Source organism: Oncorhynchus gorbuscha, linkage group LG24 (genome assembly GCF_021184085.1).
Source record: "Oncorhynchus gorbuscha isolate QuinsamMale2020 ecotype Even-year linkage group LG24, OgorEven_v1.0, whole genome shotgun sequence".
Classification (NCBI taxonomy): domain Eukaryota; kingdom Metazoa; phylum Chordata; class Actinopteri; order Salmoniformes; family Salmonidae; genus Oncorhynchus; species Oncorhynchus gorbuscha.
In genome coordinates, this window is record NC_060196.1 from 25,891,838 (window position 1) to 25,907,791 (window position 15,954).

Consider the following 15,954-nt stretch of genomic DNA (forward strand, 5'->3'; position numbering starts at 1 on the left):
CATTTATCTAAGTATTCAGACCGTCGTTCCCTCAGTACTGTTGAAGCACCTTTGGCAGCGATTACAGCTTTGAGTCTTCTTAGGTATAACATATTTACAGGCACACCTGTATTTAGGGAGTTTCTCACATTCTTCTCTGCAGAGCCTCTCAAGCTCTGTCAGGTTGGATGGGGAATGTCACAGCTGCACAGCTATTTTCAGGTCTCTCCAGAGATGTTTCATTAGGTTCAAGTCCGGGCTCTGGCTGGGCCACTCAATGACATTCACAGACTTGTTCCGAAGTCACTCTTGTGTTGTCTTGGCTGCATGCTTAGGGTCGTTGTCCTGTTGGAAGGTGAACCTTCGCCCCAGTCTGAGGTCCTGAGAGCTTTTTTAAGCATGCCACCACCATGCTTCACCATAGGGATGGTGCCAGGTGTCGTCCAGATGGCATTCAGGCCAAAGAGTTCAATCTTGGTTTCATCAGACCAGAGAATCTTGTTTCTCATGGTCTGAGTACTTGTCATGTGCCTTTTACTGAGGAGTGGCTATCGTCTGGCAACTCTACCATAAAGGCCTGATAGGCGGAGTGCTGCAGAGATGGTTGTCCTTCTGGAAGGTTCTCCCATCTCCACAGAGAAACTCTGGAGCTCTGTCAGAGTAACCATCGGGTTCTTGGTCACCTCCCTGACCATGGCCCTTTATTTAACCTTTATTTAACTAGGCAAGTCAGTTAAGAACAAATTCTTATTTTCAATGACGGCCTAGGAACAGTTGGTTAACTGCCTTGTTCAGGGGCAGAACGACAGATTTACCAGTTTGGCTGGGTAGCAAGCTCTAGGAAGAGTCTTAGTGGTTCCAAACTTTTTCCATTTAAGAATGATGGAGGTCACAGTGTTCTTGGGGACATTCAATGCTGCAGAAATGTTTTGGTACCCTTCACCAGATCCGAGCCTCAACACAATCCTGTCTTGGAGCTCCATGGACAATTCCTTCGACCTCATGGCTTGATACATGCTCTGACATGCACAGTCAACTGTGGGACCTTATATAGACAGGTGTGTGCCTTTCCAAATCATGTTCAATCAATTTAATTTACCACAGGTGGACTCCAAACAAGTTGTAGAAAAATCAAGGATGATCAATGGAAACAGGATGCACCTGAGCTCAATTTCGAGTCTCATAGCAAAGGGTCTGAATACTTACGTAAATAAAGTATTCGTTTTTTAAAAATTTGTAATAAGTTTGCAAAAATGTCAAAACATGTTTTCGCTTTGTCATATTTTAGAATAAGGCTGTAACGTAAAAACAAAATGTGGAAAAAGTGAAAGGGTCTGAATACTTTTCGAATGCACTGTATAATGTATGCCACACAAAATGGAATGGCCTGTTAAGAGAGTCGAAAGCTCACATACACTATACGTAGAATGTATGCACACATGACTGTAAGTCGCTTTGGATAAAAGCGTCTGCTAAATGGCATATATTATATCTCCCAAAGAAATTAGAGCCCAGCAGCACAAAGCCTACTGTCTAACTGATCGATGGCTCTAATGACATGCAGTCGTAATGTATCCCTTCAGTGAGACAGACAGCGGTGACTCTGCTCATCCTACATGGGTAATTATAGAACTCCCTGCTCTGCTGTTCTCATCTCACCCTGGAACATGGCAGTAAGTAGCCTTGCATGAGAGGAGCTGGAGCCTATCTCTGGTTTCTGTAGTGTGATGCAGCTTGATGTGCAAGTACTTCACATCAATAGACTCACAGGGTCCTGACCCCCAAAGCTATCTCCTTAATGCGGAGTGCCAATCAGAGACGTAGCGGGTCCCATTTTTACAGTCTTTGGTATGACTCTCCTGGGGATCGAACTCCCAAACCTTCCAATCTCAGGGCCGACACTAACCAAAAGGCCATGGAGTTGGCCACTGAACAAGGCAGGAAAATATCTAGCAAGGCTTAGTTTTACAATGCTTAGTGCAGGCCAGGGTTCCCGTTAGGACATTTGACCGGCAGCATTTAAGAAATTTACTGGACTATATGCATTGGTTGCGTAACCTGATTAGGGCGTTCATCCACGAGGTTCTCAGAATGACAGAAATCCCATTTAGTTTATGGTAATTCATCTTAACAGAACATGCAACTTGGATGCAACGGCATGCGTCATTCCTACTGAATTCCGACGAGCAATTTGAAGATGTTAGAACAAGGCTAGCGGAAGCAATCCAAAAAATACATGAAACTAGGGATCATTATCTAAAAAAATGAAAAGCTGTGAATGGTTTTAAATCACATAGCCTACAGTCAGAAGGGCCCGCAATTTGGACATAGCGCAACAAATACCAAACAGATGACTGTTGAGTTGCGACTGTCCGTGAAAAGCAAAGAGACCCAGCCAGGCGTATCGCGATATTTAAAAATACATCTCGCAAAAACAGTTTGGAAAACAAATGGCTGTTGCTGTAAAGAGAAGAGAACGAAAAGACTCCAATCTGACTTTAAGTTATCAAAATTCTCAACTTAATTGAGCGAAAAGTAACCCATCTTATTGGCACCGGCGGAGAACATCAGTCATATGCCCAGTGAGTGTGCATATTCACTGTCACTGTCATTATCATTGCATCAGTGCCAGTGTTTTTGGACAATCATTTCCTCCTCCAGGTTTAGATGGACGTCATATTGTATTTTTTGTCTCCCTTTTCTCGTAAGCCAAATATGTGAATCAGACAACGTCGTTTTTATTGATCTGTCAGTGTCAGCAGAGTAGGCTACCCTGTAATTTGTCATATTTGAATCAATCTACACACAATACCCCATAATATCTTCAGTCATATAAAGTGAAGTGAAATTGCATGAAATGTGCTTATAAAAAGGCCAACATTTTCATGTGCAAAAAGAGAAATGATATAAATGTGACATAGCCTAAGCCTACTCTATGCAACTTTGAGCTGCATTGAACAGTCTTTTTTGTGAACAGTAATTAAGTTATATTATTAGCCTAAATTATGACTATCCAATCTAATCACATTAGGAATAGTAGGTGATCTTACATAAGTCTGCAAATGCGAGCAATGCTTTATTATTATTTTAAAATGGTGAAACTTAGCTTCCCCAAACTTCAAACCCACACGCCGCCTACATTAGAATAACTTCCCGCGTGTACTTTTCCTCAGCCAACAAGACAAATAACGAACAGCCAAATCACTAGCCTATGTCAACCTACTATCCCCCATAGTAGAAAGGTTAACCTATTCTATTGGTCAGCTTGTCATTCTGTGCGAGAAACAAAGCCTATTCCAAACAGACTCAGAGAGAGTTGTGGGACAATAGATCCCAAATTCATTTAAACAGTAGGCCTAGTCTGGCTGCACCCCAATTTTTTTTTTTTTAAAGCAATGAGGTTCATGCAACAGATCAGAACGTTTAGCATAGAATGTTGATAAACTCCTATTTCTTCACATTATAAGCGCAGCGATGAGCACAAGGTAGTGGGCTACGCGCAAATGTTAGTTCAATAATGCAATTAGCAGGTTTCATGTGACAGAGGTGAAAATACTTGTTAGACATTTTCGAAAGAGTGGAAATCTAAATATGTTAACATTGGTTGCTAATAGGACTTATCTTTGGTTACTGGACAATGAAACAAACTTGATTAACAAACCAATAGAACACAGGAGAAAAAGGCCACTGGTTTCACTGACCATTGGAAGTATTTATAAAATAACTGCCTGCGCATTTGGTTGGATCTGGCTAGGCTACTTTGAAGCAAGGTAAAACATGCCGGTTTCAAACAATTAAGTATATGTTTTCAAAATGCATACTGCCTCCAGCTCATTACAAAGTGGCGTGACGCGCTGAAGCCTGCCTAGTTGCCTATGCACTTGAATGGCGAATGCAAAGCTTAATTACCAGTTGAGAAAATAAATTGTTGCTCTTTTTAATTTTGCCCGTAGTTGTTTTTTTCTTCTTCACGGAATTGCCTTTGGAATTGTTGTGCGGTGATTGGGCTTATTAAAACGCATTTCACGCCAGCAGCAACAAACAGATGTTTGAATTCTTGTGCTGCATCGACTTGTATTTCAATCAACGAATAGGGCTAAAATGCATCATTTCGCAAAGGGATTATTATTTCTTTGGACAATTGGCCGGCACCATTTTTATTTAGCGCCTTCTGATTATTTATTTTTATCGACCAAAAGCCAGCTATTACAGGATAACGGAAACAATGGTGCAGGCCCAAATAAATTACAGTCTGACAAAATGACTATTAGAAAGCAGTATAAAAAGAGTCCAGGGCTTGTGCTCATAAAAAGTCTCAAGAGTAGAAGTGCTGATCTAGGGTCAGGTCGACCCTGTCCATGTAATCTAATTCATTATGATCAAAAAGACAATAACAGATCCAATATCAGAACTCCTACTCTTGACACCCGTTGTCCTGGACCATAGATTGAAACAAAAAAGGAAGGAAAGGGAGAATGAAGTGGAAAAGATAGAGAGGAAGACACAGGTGTGTGGAGACTGTCTGTCAGACCTGTCTCTGTTCATTATATGAGTGCTCCGACATCATTATGGCAATATCAGGTCAGTGTGTGGAAGTGACACACACACACACACACACACACACACACACACACACACACACACACACACACACACACACACACACACACACACACACACACACACACACACACACACACACACACACACACACACACACACACACACACACACACACCTGTTCTGAGAAGGTGGGTGAGTGGATGCAGTTGAAGTCTTTGAGGCTTTCCTGCAGCAAGCGCAGCCTCATCGTGCCCTCCACCACATCCACACTCTTCAGCTGGAGGTCATTCACCGCGTCAAGGGTCACCACCCCGCCTGGGTTGGCCTCCGCCAATCGCAGGAGCTCCTGGGTTGCCGTGGAGATGGCTTGGCCCGGAGGATCAAGCCTGTGAAAATGGAGGGAGGGAGAAAGGATGGAAGGAAGGAGAGAAAGATGAAAATAGACTCAAGAGTGGCAGCTCTTTATTTCTGTGCATTCAATGATATGTAGAGTGCTATTCACAAAAGAAAGGCAGATGGAAGACACTGTTGAGTGGTCATGATGACATCATAAATATAAACCCCTTATTTGCATAGATAAACATGGTTATGTGGGCTTAGTGGAGCCATAATGTGCAAAAAGGCTGAAACATACTGTATACGCTACATGATAATGCATGAATGCACACACACAAATTGTCCCACTGTCACACACACACACCTGAAGCGCGGCTGCTGCCTCTTGTTATAGTTGTCAATGATTCGGTCAGGGATCACCTTCAGGGTCTTGACTGTGATGGCTGACACGTCCTGTAGCTTCAGCTTCTGGACCGTGTGACCGCAGGGACCTATCAGCGGATCATATAGAACGTACACAATCGTTATTGGTTATTCCGTTGAAGCGTATGTGAGCTTGTTAGTTAGTGTTAGCATGTGTGCGTGTTCACTTAGCTGTGTGTGTGTGTGTGTGTATGTTGAGTCTTCATTGGTAAATGTGTATGTCTCCAACAGGGAGAAGTCGAGCATCATTCCCTGTGCGTGCGTGAGTTTCCATGAATAAATGTGTGCATGAACTGACCATCAGGTAGAAAGAGGGCAGTGTTGTAGAGGTGGGGGAAGGCACTGGCGTTGGGGCTGTCCCCTCCTCCCTCCTCGTTGCCTTTCTCACAGATGACGAGAGCGGTAAACGTACGATTCACTGAGTCGCTGGACACCTGGGACAGATATTAAATAAAGGATTGATGAGGGGAGAAGTGAGAACGATAACTACATGACATGCCTTTGTCACCTAAAAAAAGTTGCAGTCCACACACACACCCACACAGACAAACACACACCCACACAGACACACCCACAACCACACACAGACCCACACCTGTAGGAGGACTCCAAGGGCGTTGACGTGCTGTTTGTTGTTGACCACTACCACTCGTCCCACAGAGAGAGCCTTCAACCCATTCACGGACCCCAGAACTGCACACTGAAAGATGACAGACGGACAATTAGCAAATCATAGTGATGTTGTATTTATTTATTTTTCTTCTTAAAATTGACACTTTTTCACAATCAATTATATTGAGTTGTTTTGTGATGTGGTTTGAGCTTGAGTGTTTTGAAACCGTGCGTGTGTTATACATACATAAGTGTGTGTCCGAGAGCACGTGTCTTTGTGTGTGCGTGCCTCTACAGTATGTTGTGTGTGTACCTGCAGCGCCTCAGCGGTGATGCGTAGCTCAGTGACAGTGTAGTAGTACGGCAGAAGGTCAGACAGCTGACCCTCCGTGTCCAGAGGAGGAAGAGAGGACAGAGTCTGTTTCAACTGACCGATCTGCTGCTCATGGGCCTGAGAGAAAGAGAAGAGGAAAATATAAGATATGCTTTTATTAGGTCATATGAGCTGTAAATCTGTCTTCTTTTTTTTACCCAACCCCTCTGATATACACACACAAACGCAGGTTGGAGAGACAGACTTTATGTAAAAGACAATCTAAAGGAATGTAGATTAATGTAGATCCTCAATAAGCATGAATAAATGTCACATTAAATATGAATATTAGGGACAATATTTCTGTTCTGACCCCTTCCATCGAAAGCTGAACGGTCCTTTGACCATTTAAGAACCACTCAGTTGAGGACTACCAATTTTTAAAACTGGTAGTCCTCAACTGTCGTGTCATGCATTATCTCTAGTCTTTTGCCCCAAGTGCTTGTGGGTAATGTAGCACAGTACCTGTGTGTCTCTGTGGCTCTCAGAGAAGCTCCTCCTCATCATGTCGGTAACTCGGAGGGCCTCCACACGCAGCAGGTTGAGAATCATGGTGTAGGTCAGCCTGAACTGGGACTGCAGCACTGTGGGCTTCCCCTAGAACGAAGAAAGAAGACGAGTAGGCGGCCAGTACGTCGCATCAAAAGTTAGTGAACTACTTACAGAATATAAACTCAGCGAAAAAAGAAACGTCCCTTTTCAGGACCCTGTTGTTCAAAGATCATTTGTAAAAATCAAAATAACTTTACAGATCTTCATTGTAATAGGTTTAAACACTGTTTCCCATGTTCAATGAATCATAAACAACTAATGAACATGCACCTGCGGAACGATCGTTAAGGCACAAACAGCTTACAGACGGTAGGCAATTAAGGTCACAGTTATGAAAACTTATTACACTAAAGAGGCCTTTCTACTGACTCTGAAAAACACCAAAAGAAAGATGCCCAGGGTCCCTGCTCATCTGCGTGAACGTGCCTTAGGCATTCTGCAAGGAGGCATGAGGAACTGCAGATGTGGCCAGGGAAATAAATTGCAATGTCTGTACTGTGAGACGCCTAAGACAGTACTACAGGGAGACAGAACGGACAGCTGATCGTCCTCGCAGTGGAAGACCACGTGTAACAACACCTGCACAGGATTGGTACATGCTAACATCACACCTGCAGGACAGGTACAGGATGGCAGCAACAACTGCCCGAGTCACACCAGGAACGCACAATCCCTCCATCAGTGCTCAAACTGTCTGCAATAGGCTGAAAGAGGCTGGACTGAGGGCTTGTAGGTCTGTTGTACAGGCAGGTCCTCACCAGACATCACCGGCAACGTCGTCGATTTTGGACACAAACCCACCGTCGAAGGACCAGACAGGACTGGAAAAAAAGTGCTCTTCACTGACGAATCGCAGTTTTGTCTCACCAGGGTTGATGGTCGGATTCGCATTTATCGTCGAAGGAATGAGCATTACACCGAGGCCTGGACTCTGGAGCGGGATCGATTTGGAGGTGGAGGGTCCGTCATGGTCTGGGACGGTGTGTCACAGCATCATCGGACTGAGCTTGTTGTCATTGCAGGCAATCTCAACGCTGTGCGTTACAGGGAAGACATCCTCCTCCCTCATGTGGTACCCTTCCTGCAGGCTCATCCTGACGTGACCCTCCAGCATGACAATGCTACCAGCCATACTGCTCGTTCTGTGTGTGATTTCCTGTCAGTGTCAGTGTTCTGCCATGGCCAGCGAAGAGTCCGGATCTCCATCCAATTGAGCACGTCTGGGACCTGTTGGATCGGAGGGTGAGGGCTAGGGCCATTCCCCCCCAGAAATATCCGGAAACTTGCAGGTGCCTTGGTGGAAGAGCGGGGTAGCATCTCACAGCAAGAACTGGCAAATCTGGTACAGTCCATGAGGAGGAGATGCACTGCAGTACTTAATGCAGCTGGTGGCCACACCAGATACTTACTGTTTCTTTTGATTTTGACCCCCCCTTTGTTCAGGGACACATTATTCAATTTCTGTTAGTCACATGTCTGTGGAACTTGTTCAGTTTATGTCTCAGTTGTTGAATCTTGCTATGTACATACAAATATTTACACATGTTAAGTTTGCTGAAAATAAACGCAGTTGACAGTGAGAGGACGTTATTTTTTGCTGAGTATTTACAAAATAATACATATAGGAGCAGTCAGCATTGTACATCAGGACGCACAACTACAACGCATTTTGACTACTATTCTTCCTCAGGCAGCGTTGTAGACGGAAGGTGACATGCCTCTAGAAATAGAAGTGGGGCAAGTAAATGTCATGTCAGGAAAATAAACTATAGACAAAACAGAAATACACACATCATGATCAAGTCATTTTACAGAGACAACCTGAAAAATAATACACAGGGATGTACAGGAAGTGCATAAAGGGATAATGTTTTAGAGTTGTGTTCGTAAAAGACAATATATGCACTATTTGCGTAAGACACGTTCTGTAAAAAAAACAAGACGCACACCATGGTGATTATCAATAAGTCAGAAGAACAAGGAAAAAAAACAAAAGGCTACTGGTCAAGTCTGGGAAGGTATACTAGAGAAAACAGTTCAGCTATAGTTGTTAGTTTAATCCGTGGGGAGCAATAGTATCTAGGAGGTGGATCCATTTAGACTCTTTTTGTAGTAGGAAACGGTGAAAATCACCCCCTCACTTACCCTGGGCGACAAAGAAGAAGTATAATTAAAATGGATGTCATTTAAAATGAATGTCACTTTTATGTTGTATACACAAAAAAGATAAAGAATTGGAGGTAATGGAGCAGGAACCCTTTAAAGTGGATTGAGAAAGGTTCGTGCTAGATCACACAGGGTGGAGGTACGGAGGATGAAGTTGAGCATTTCTAATCATATAGACAGCAATTAGAAAAGCAAACAACTGTTATAGGAGCCTACATTTTCCCCTGATGATCGGACCAGGAACAACTTTGGCCCATAGTTATACACTAACATCAGTGATTAGCTACCACTGCTATCGAGCAATTACAGTTAGCAACTTATCTGAAGACTGATCCAACAATTGATCAACTACGGTAGTGGGCAGCGAGAGGGTAATAGGGAGAATTTATCATATTTTCTACAGTATAGCAGCAGGAGGACCAATTCAGGGTGGAAATAGTCCACTCTAAAGCCCCATATTAAAGTCCACTCAAATGCCCCACATTAGAGAGGTCAGTTAAAAATAAGGCCCTCGACAGTTTAATGAGGCACTTGTTTATGCAATCTAGCACGCAGCAACCCAAGAGGACTGTATGGCTTTTTCCTATACGGCAACCCTATTCCCAAAACCTACATAATGCACTAATTTTGACCAGTTCCCCATGGGCCCTGGTCAAGAGTAGTGCACTTACATAGGGCGCCAATTGGGACGCAGTCTATATTTTGTACAATGGCGGAGCACTTCGTGGGCGAGGTAGATGGAATCTATTGCGGGATTTTGGATTTAAATAGGAAATAGGGGATTTGTATTATTATATCCTTGGTAGAAAAGCAATCCCTTTCTAATTCTATGAGCTATCCCCTCACCCATGGGAAAAGTAAGCCAAGTAATACACTTCTAAAAAATAACTGACTGATGTAGAGCAGTGGTTTCTAAACGTCTCCTTTCCAGGGACCACCTGGGACCATCACTGTCAAATGTTAGCAGAGTCGCACAGTTTATTGAAATAAAATATTTTAGCGGTCACATTTTATATCAGTTTAATCAGCGAATGTAACATGGATGTTTATTAAACAATTTTCATTGTAAAAAGGTATGTAAGAATTGTTAAAAATCATTCATACTCCCAACTGTTATTCTTTTTAGCAGAAAAAATAAACAATAAATAAATAAATCACCAAGATTTGAAAAGCAATACGATCGGCCTGGTTCTTCATATTCCTTTTATTTGCAGCCTTGCCCTACTCTAAGTGCTTATGGGGTACCCTGGGGTTCAGAGAAAGTATCTCACCCAATTCACAAAATAATGACAGCAAGGTTAAGAAAGGGCATAGTCTTGACCAAATGTTGTACACAGAATTTTTGGGGGGGGTTGCAGAAATGTGTTTACATCCGTTTTAGTGCGCATTTCTCCTTCGCCAAGATAATGATTCCACCTGACAGGTGTGGCATATCAAGAAGCAGATTAAACAGCATGATCATTACACAGGTGCTGGGGACAATAAAATACAACTTTAAAATGTGCAGTTTTGTCACACAACACAATGCCACAGATGTCTCAAGTTTTGAGGGAGTGTGCAATTGGCATGATGACTGCAGGAATGTCCACCAGAGCTGTTGCCAGATAATTTAAAAGTTCATTTCTCTACCATAAGCCGCCTCCAATGTCATTTTAGAGAATTTGGCAGTACGTACGACCCGCCTCATAACCGCAGACCACATGTAACCACGCCAGCCCAGGACCTCCACATCCGGCTTCTTCAGCTGCAGGATCATCTGAGACCAGCCTCCCAGACAACTGATGGAACTGTGGATTTCCACAAATAAAAAATTTCTTCACAAACTGCGAATCTGTGTGCTCGTTGTCCTCACTAGAATCTTGACCTGACTGCAGTTCGGCGTCGTAACTGAGTTCAGTGGGAAAATGCTCAACTTCAAAGGCCACTGGCACGGTGGAGAAGTGTGCTCTTCATGGATGAATACTGGGTTCAACTGTACCGGGCAGATGGCAGACAGCGTGTATGGCATCGTGAGGGAGAGCGGTTTGCTGATGTCAAAGTTGTAAACAGAGTGCCTCATGGAGGCGATGGGGTTATTGTATGGGCAGTCATGAGCTCCGGACAACGAACATAATTGCATTTTATCGATGGCAATTTGAATGCAGAGATACCGTGACGAGATCCTGAGGCCCCTTGTCGTGACATTCATCTGCCGCCATCACCTCATGTTTCAACATGATAATGCACAGCCCCATGTCGCAAGTACACAATTCCTGGTATCTGAAAATGTCCCAGTTATGCATACTCACCAGACATTTCACCCATTGAGCATGCATGGGATGCTCTGGATCGACGTGTACGACAGCGTGTTGCAGTTCCCGCCAATATACAGAAACTTCACACAGCCATTGAAGAGGAGTGGGACAAGATTCCAGACTTAACAGACTGATCAACTCTATGTGAAGGAGATGTGTCATTCTACATGAGGCAAATGGTGGTCACACCAGATAATGACTGGTTCTGATCCATGTCCCTGACTTTTTTAAAGATATCTATGACCAAACAGATGCTTATCTGTATTCCCAGTCATGTGAAATCCATAGATTAGGGCCTCATGAATTTATTTAGATTGACTGATTTCCTTATATGAACTGCAACTCAGTTAAATCTTTGAAATTGTTGCATGTTGCGTTTATATTTTTGTTCAGTATATGACTACAACATATCATCAATTAACAATATATTCAAAATGGAACAAAAATATACTCGGGATGGGCATAGAATTCCAATATACGAATATCCAAATATCCAAAAGGACGTTAATATCAGAATGGACATAAGTATTCGAATACTTAAGTACACATTCTTTAGGGGGAACATTTTTAAAGGCTTTGTCTTAAATAATATAATTTATGTGGCATTGCTACACACAAGGAAGGATATACCATGACATTCCTAATTTAATAAAAACAAACTTTTGAATGTTTTATAACCTGCGCCCCATAAAAATCCATACCGTAGCTACAGCCTACACAAGTATTTCACGCGTGTAGCTTGTTGTTGACAGTCAGAGGCTCCATGTGTAGCAACGTGACGTGGGAGATCTCTAAACAATGCCAAATATAATTAATTAAGTTGGCTAAATGGGAAGGGGACGGCAGGTAGCCTAGTGGTTAGAGCATTGGGCCAGTAACCGAAAGGTTGCTAGATCGAATCCCCGAGCTGACAAGGTAAAAATCTGTCTTTCTGCCCCTGAACAAGGCAGTTAGTCCACTGTTCATAGTCCGTCATTGTCAATAATAATTTGTTATACAACACTTTAAAATCACTACTTTGATATATGCACTCAAGTTATAGCGTCCTGCAGGTGGAAAGTGGAGAGGGATTTTGGGGGATAAATGTGTATTTCTGTAATATCTGTTGGTTTGTGTTTCTCCTGTCAACCAAAAGAATTATAAAAACTTGATCACAAAAAACTGTCATAAAACACTGATATAGCGGTATTAAATGTAAGGCGACAGTGGAAGCCTTACCAGCATCATGACATGTAGTTCTCCCATATCATGTACCCCTGACTTGCATAGGATGATGACAGTGCCTGTGGCATCCAGACCTCTCCTACCAGCTCTGCCAGCCATTTGGATATACTCACCTGACAGAGAGAGAGAGAGAGAGAGAGAGAGAGAGAGAGAGAGAGAGAGAGAGAGAGAGAGAGAGAGACAGACAGACAGACAGACAGACAAAGAGGTTAGTCATACAGTACTAAGAGCTCTTAAATATGTAGAAAAACATCCATTCTATTTTCTCCTCTCCACTCAAACATGAGAGAGAAGTGTCAAGTTAATGTCACATGCAGTGAAATGCATTTCTTGCAAGCTCTAACCACGACAACGCAGTAGTCAATAACAATGTAATACTAAAAATAAGGTAGAACAAAAAAGCACGCGATTTAAAAATAAGAACACAATGTACGTACGCATACTATATACAGGGTCAGTTCCAGTACCATATTTACAATGTGCAGCGATACTGTATCGATAGAGGTAGATATGTACAGCTGTAAGTTGACTAGGCATCAGGATATGATAAACAGAGTAGCAGCAGCGTATATGATGACTGTATGTGAGTGGGTGTGTGTAGAGTCAGTATAAATGTATGTGTGAGCAAATTATGGAGTGAGTATATGTACAGTACCAGTCAAAAGTTTGGACACACCTACTTATTCAAGGGCATTTCATTATTTTTACTATTTTCTACATCGTAGAATAACAGTGAAGACATGAAATAAAACATTTGGAATCATGTAGTAACCTAAAAAAGTGTTAAACAATTCAAAATATATTTTTATATTTGAGATTCTTCAAAGTAGCCACACTTTGCCTTGATGAAAGCTTCTTCACGACTGTGCGAGTGTGAGTGGACCATTTTAAGTTCTTCGTGATTTGGACACAGTGATTTAAAGCTCTCGACCCGCTCCACTGCAGCCCTGTCGATGTGAATGGGGACGTGCTGCCCCCCCTTCCTGTAGTCCACAAACAGCTCCTTAGTCTTACTGATGTTAAGGGAGAGGTTGCTGTTCCGCCCCACACTCCACCCCTGTCCTGTTGTCAGCAAACTTGATGATGGTGTTGGAGTTGTGCATGGTCAAGCAGTCGTGTGTGAACATGGAGTACAGGAAGGGACTAAGCACACACCCCTGTGGGGCCCCCGTGTTGAGTGTCAGTGTGGCAGATGTAATGTTGCCTTCCCTCACCACCTAGGGTCGGCCTGTCAGGAAGTCCAGGATCCAGTTGCAGAGGAAGGTGTTCAGTCCCAGTCCTAAGCTTGGTGATGAGCTTGGATGGGGAAATGGTGCTGAACGCAGAGCTGTAGTCAATGAACATCATTCTCACATAGGTATTCCTCTTATCTCGGTGGGTGAGGGTAGTGTGGAGTACAATAGAGATTGTGTTGTCGATGGATCTGTTGAGGCGGTGTGCAAATTGGAGTGGGTCTACGGTGTCTAGGATGATGGGGTTTATGTGTGCTATAACCAGCCTCTCAAAGCACTTCATGATTACAGACTACAGACAGAGAGAGCAAGCCAAAACAGGCAGAGACAAAAGAGGTTAGTCATACTCAGGGTTTCCGTTATGAAAATCTGGCACCAGACAAAGTGACACTCGAGATTTTAATTCACCGGACATTTGAGAAATTTACTGGACATCCATATGCATTGGCTGCGTAACGCATTAGGACGTCTACCCATGGTGCTCAAAATCACATTTAGATTATTGTCATTTATTATTATAAAATGTTTTTGTTGTTGTAATTTTCCTCCTTTTTTTCTCCCCAATTTTGTGATACCAAATTGCGATCCAATCTCATCTCAATCTCTCCCAATGGGCCCGGGAGAGACGAAGGTTGAGTCATGCGTCCTCCGTGACCTGCCAAGCTGCGCTGCTTCTTAACACCCGCTCGTTTAACCCGGAAGCCAGCAGCACCAATGAAGTCTGCTTGGAGGCGACCGGACCACCACAAGGAGTCGCTAGAGCGTGATGAGCCAAGGAAAGCTTCCTGGCCAAACCCTCCCCTAACCGGGACGACGCTGGGACAATTGTGCGCCGCCCCCAATGGGACTCCCGGTAGTGACGCCTCAACACTGCGATGCAGATCCTTAGACCGCTGCGCCACTCGGGAGGCCCCATTGTAATTTAGTTTAACAGAATAGAAATGAGCTGTAACAAAATAAAGTAGAACTATGTTTCTTATACCAACAAAACATTGCCTGTTGCGTCTTCATCCCTGCTATAAATCATAAATGAATATCTTTTTTTTTTTTAATTAAAACATTTAGACTAGAAGAACAAGTCGCCTACATTTAAATAAGGCCTAGTAAATAACAAAACAAGGCTGTCTATGAACACCAGGGCCGGCCCGCCCCACTCCTGCTGCGATTCAGAACCACAGCAGTGGAAAGAGGCCACTCTAGGTGGCCACAAAGTGAAGAAATTATCAAACTGATCTTGGACAATCAAGTTCAGAATGTAAATACATTTGTTAAGGCTGGTTCATTGAGCGAAAGCTTATTTTACAATGCAGCTGTGAAAGGAGGCCTGCACTCGTTTTCCAAAGCTCAAATGATATCGCTCTCTTTTTACAGTTGAGGCTCCCGAGTGGTGCAGTGGCCAGAGGCGTCACTACAGACCCTGGTTCGATCCCGGGCTGTATCACAACCGGCCGTGATCGGGAGTTCCATAGGGCGGCGCACAATTAGCCCAGTGTCGTCCGGGTTAGGGGAGGGTTTGGCCGGGGTAGGCCGCCATTGTATATAAAATCTAATTAAAATAAACAATTCTACTGGATGATGTTAATAAATGTTCTTGTTATTGTAATTTGAATTTATTGTGGGGTTGTGACTCGTGTCATGTAAGATATACGTATTTGGCTTACTGATAACAACTCTGTTTCCTACGATAGGCAGTTATCTGCCTAGTGATTGCAACATTGTAACTCTCCGATGTGAATACGTAGAAACTGAAATGCACCAATTGCGCATGATACACATCATTACTCAATTCAATCCAAATCTCTATGCTATACATGACACAGGGGCGGCATATGTTGATCTGGCCTAGGGTGGCAGCAGAAATACTAGGACTGGGCCTGACCAACACAATCATTTGCCTCCAATTTACTTGCGTTTGCGGCAGACCTTGACCTGCTCAAAGTGAGCCGCTACTGTTGGATAAGTCAAAACTGTCCAAAACCTTGGAGTGGCTTCCAGTGCCAATGAGACTCGTTACTTTGTCCTTATGAAGGCGGGATCTTAAGGCTGTCTTTACTGTTTTGGAGAAAGAATCCCGTTTGGAAATGGTGATAATCAACACAATCTTCGTCAATTGTGACCAGTCGGGGTACATTTAGCTTAAATCCCTTGCATCTTTTGCGTGAGTAAAATTAAAAACACGCACACCCGACACAAATTACCG

The 15,954-nt window shown here is 43.2% G+C and overlaps 1 protein-coding gene across 1 annotated transcript in view; it reads right to left on the minus strand.

Moving 5' to 3' along the window:
- Positions 1-15,954, minus strand: part of skiv2l (SKI2 homolog, superkiller viralicidic activity 2-like) — a 51,200-nt gene that overhangs the window by 13,947 nt on the left and 21,299 nt on the right. The window contains exons 19-25 of the mRNA XM_046326369.1: positions 12,517-12,635; positions 6,752-6,883; positions 6,227-6,364; positions 5,897-6,001; positions 5,600-5,735; positions 5,243-5,369; positions 4,718-4,928 (exon numbers count right to left, since the gene is read on the minus strand). Coding sequence (XP_046182325.1) covers positions 4,718-4,928; positions 5,243-5,369; positions 5,600-5,735; positions 5,897-6,001; positions 6,227-6,364; positions 6,752-6,883; positions 12,517-12,635 — 968 coding nt within the window. The remainder of the gene's footprint in view (positions 1-4,717; positions 4,929-5,242; positions 5,370-5,599; positions 5,736-5,896; positions 6,002-6,226; positions 6,365-6,751; positions 6,884-12,516; positions 12,636-15,954) is intronic.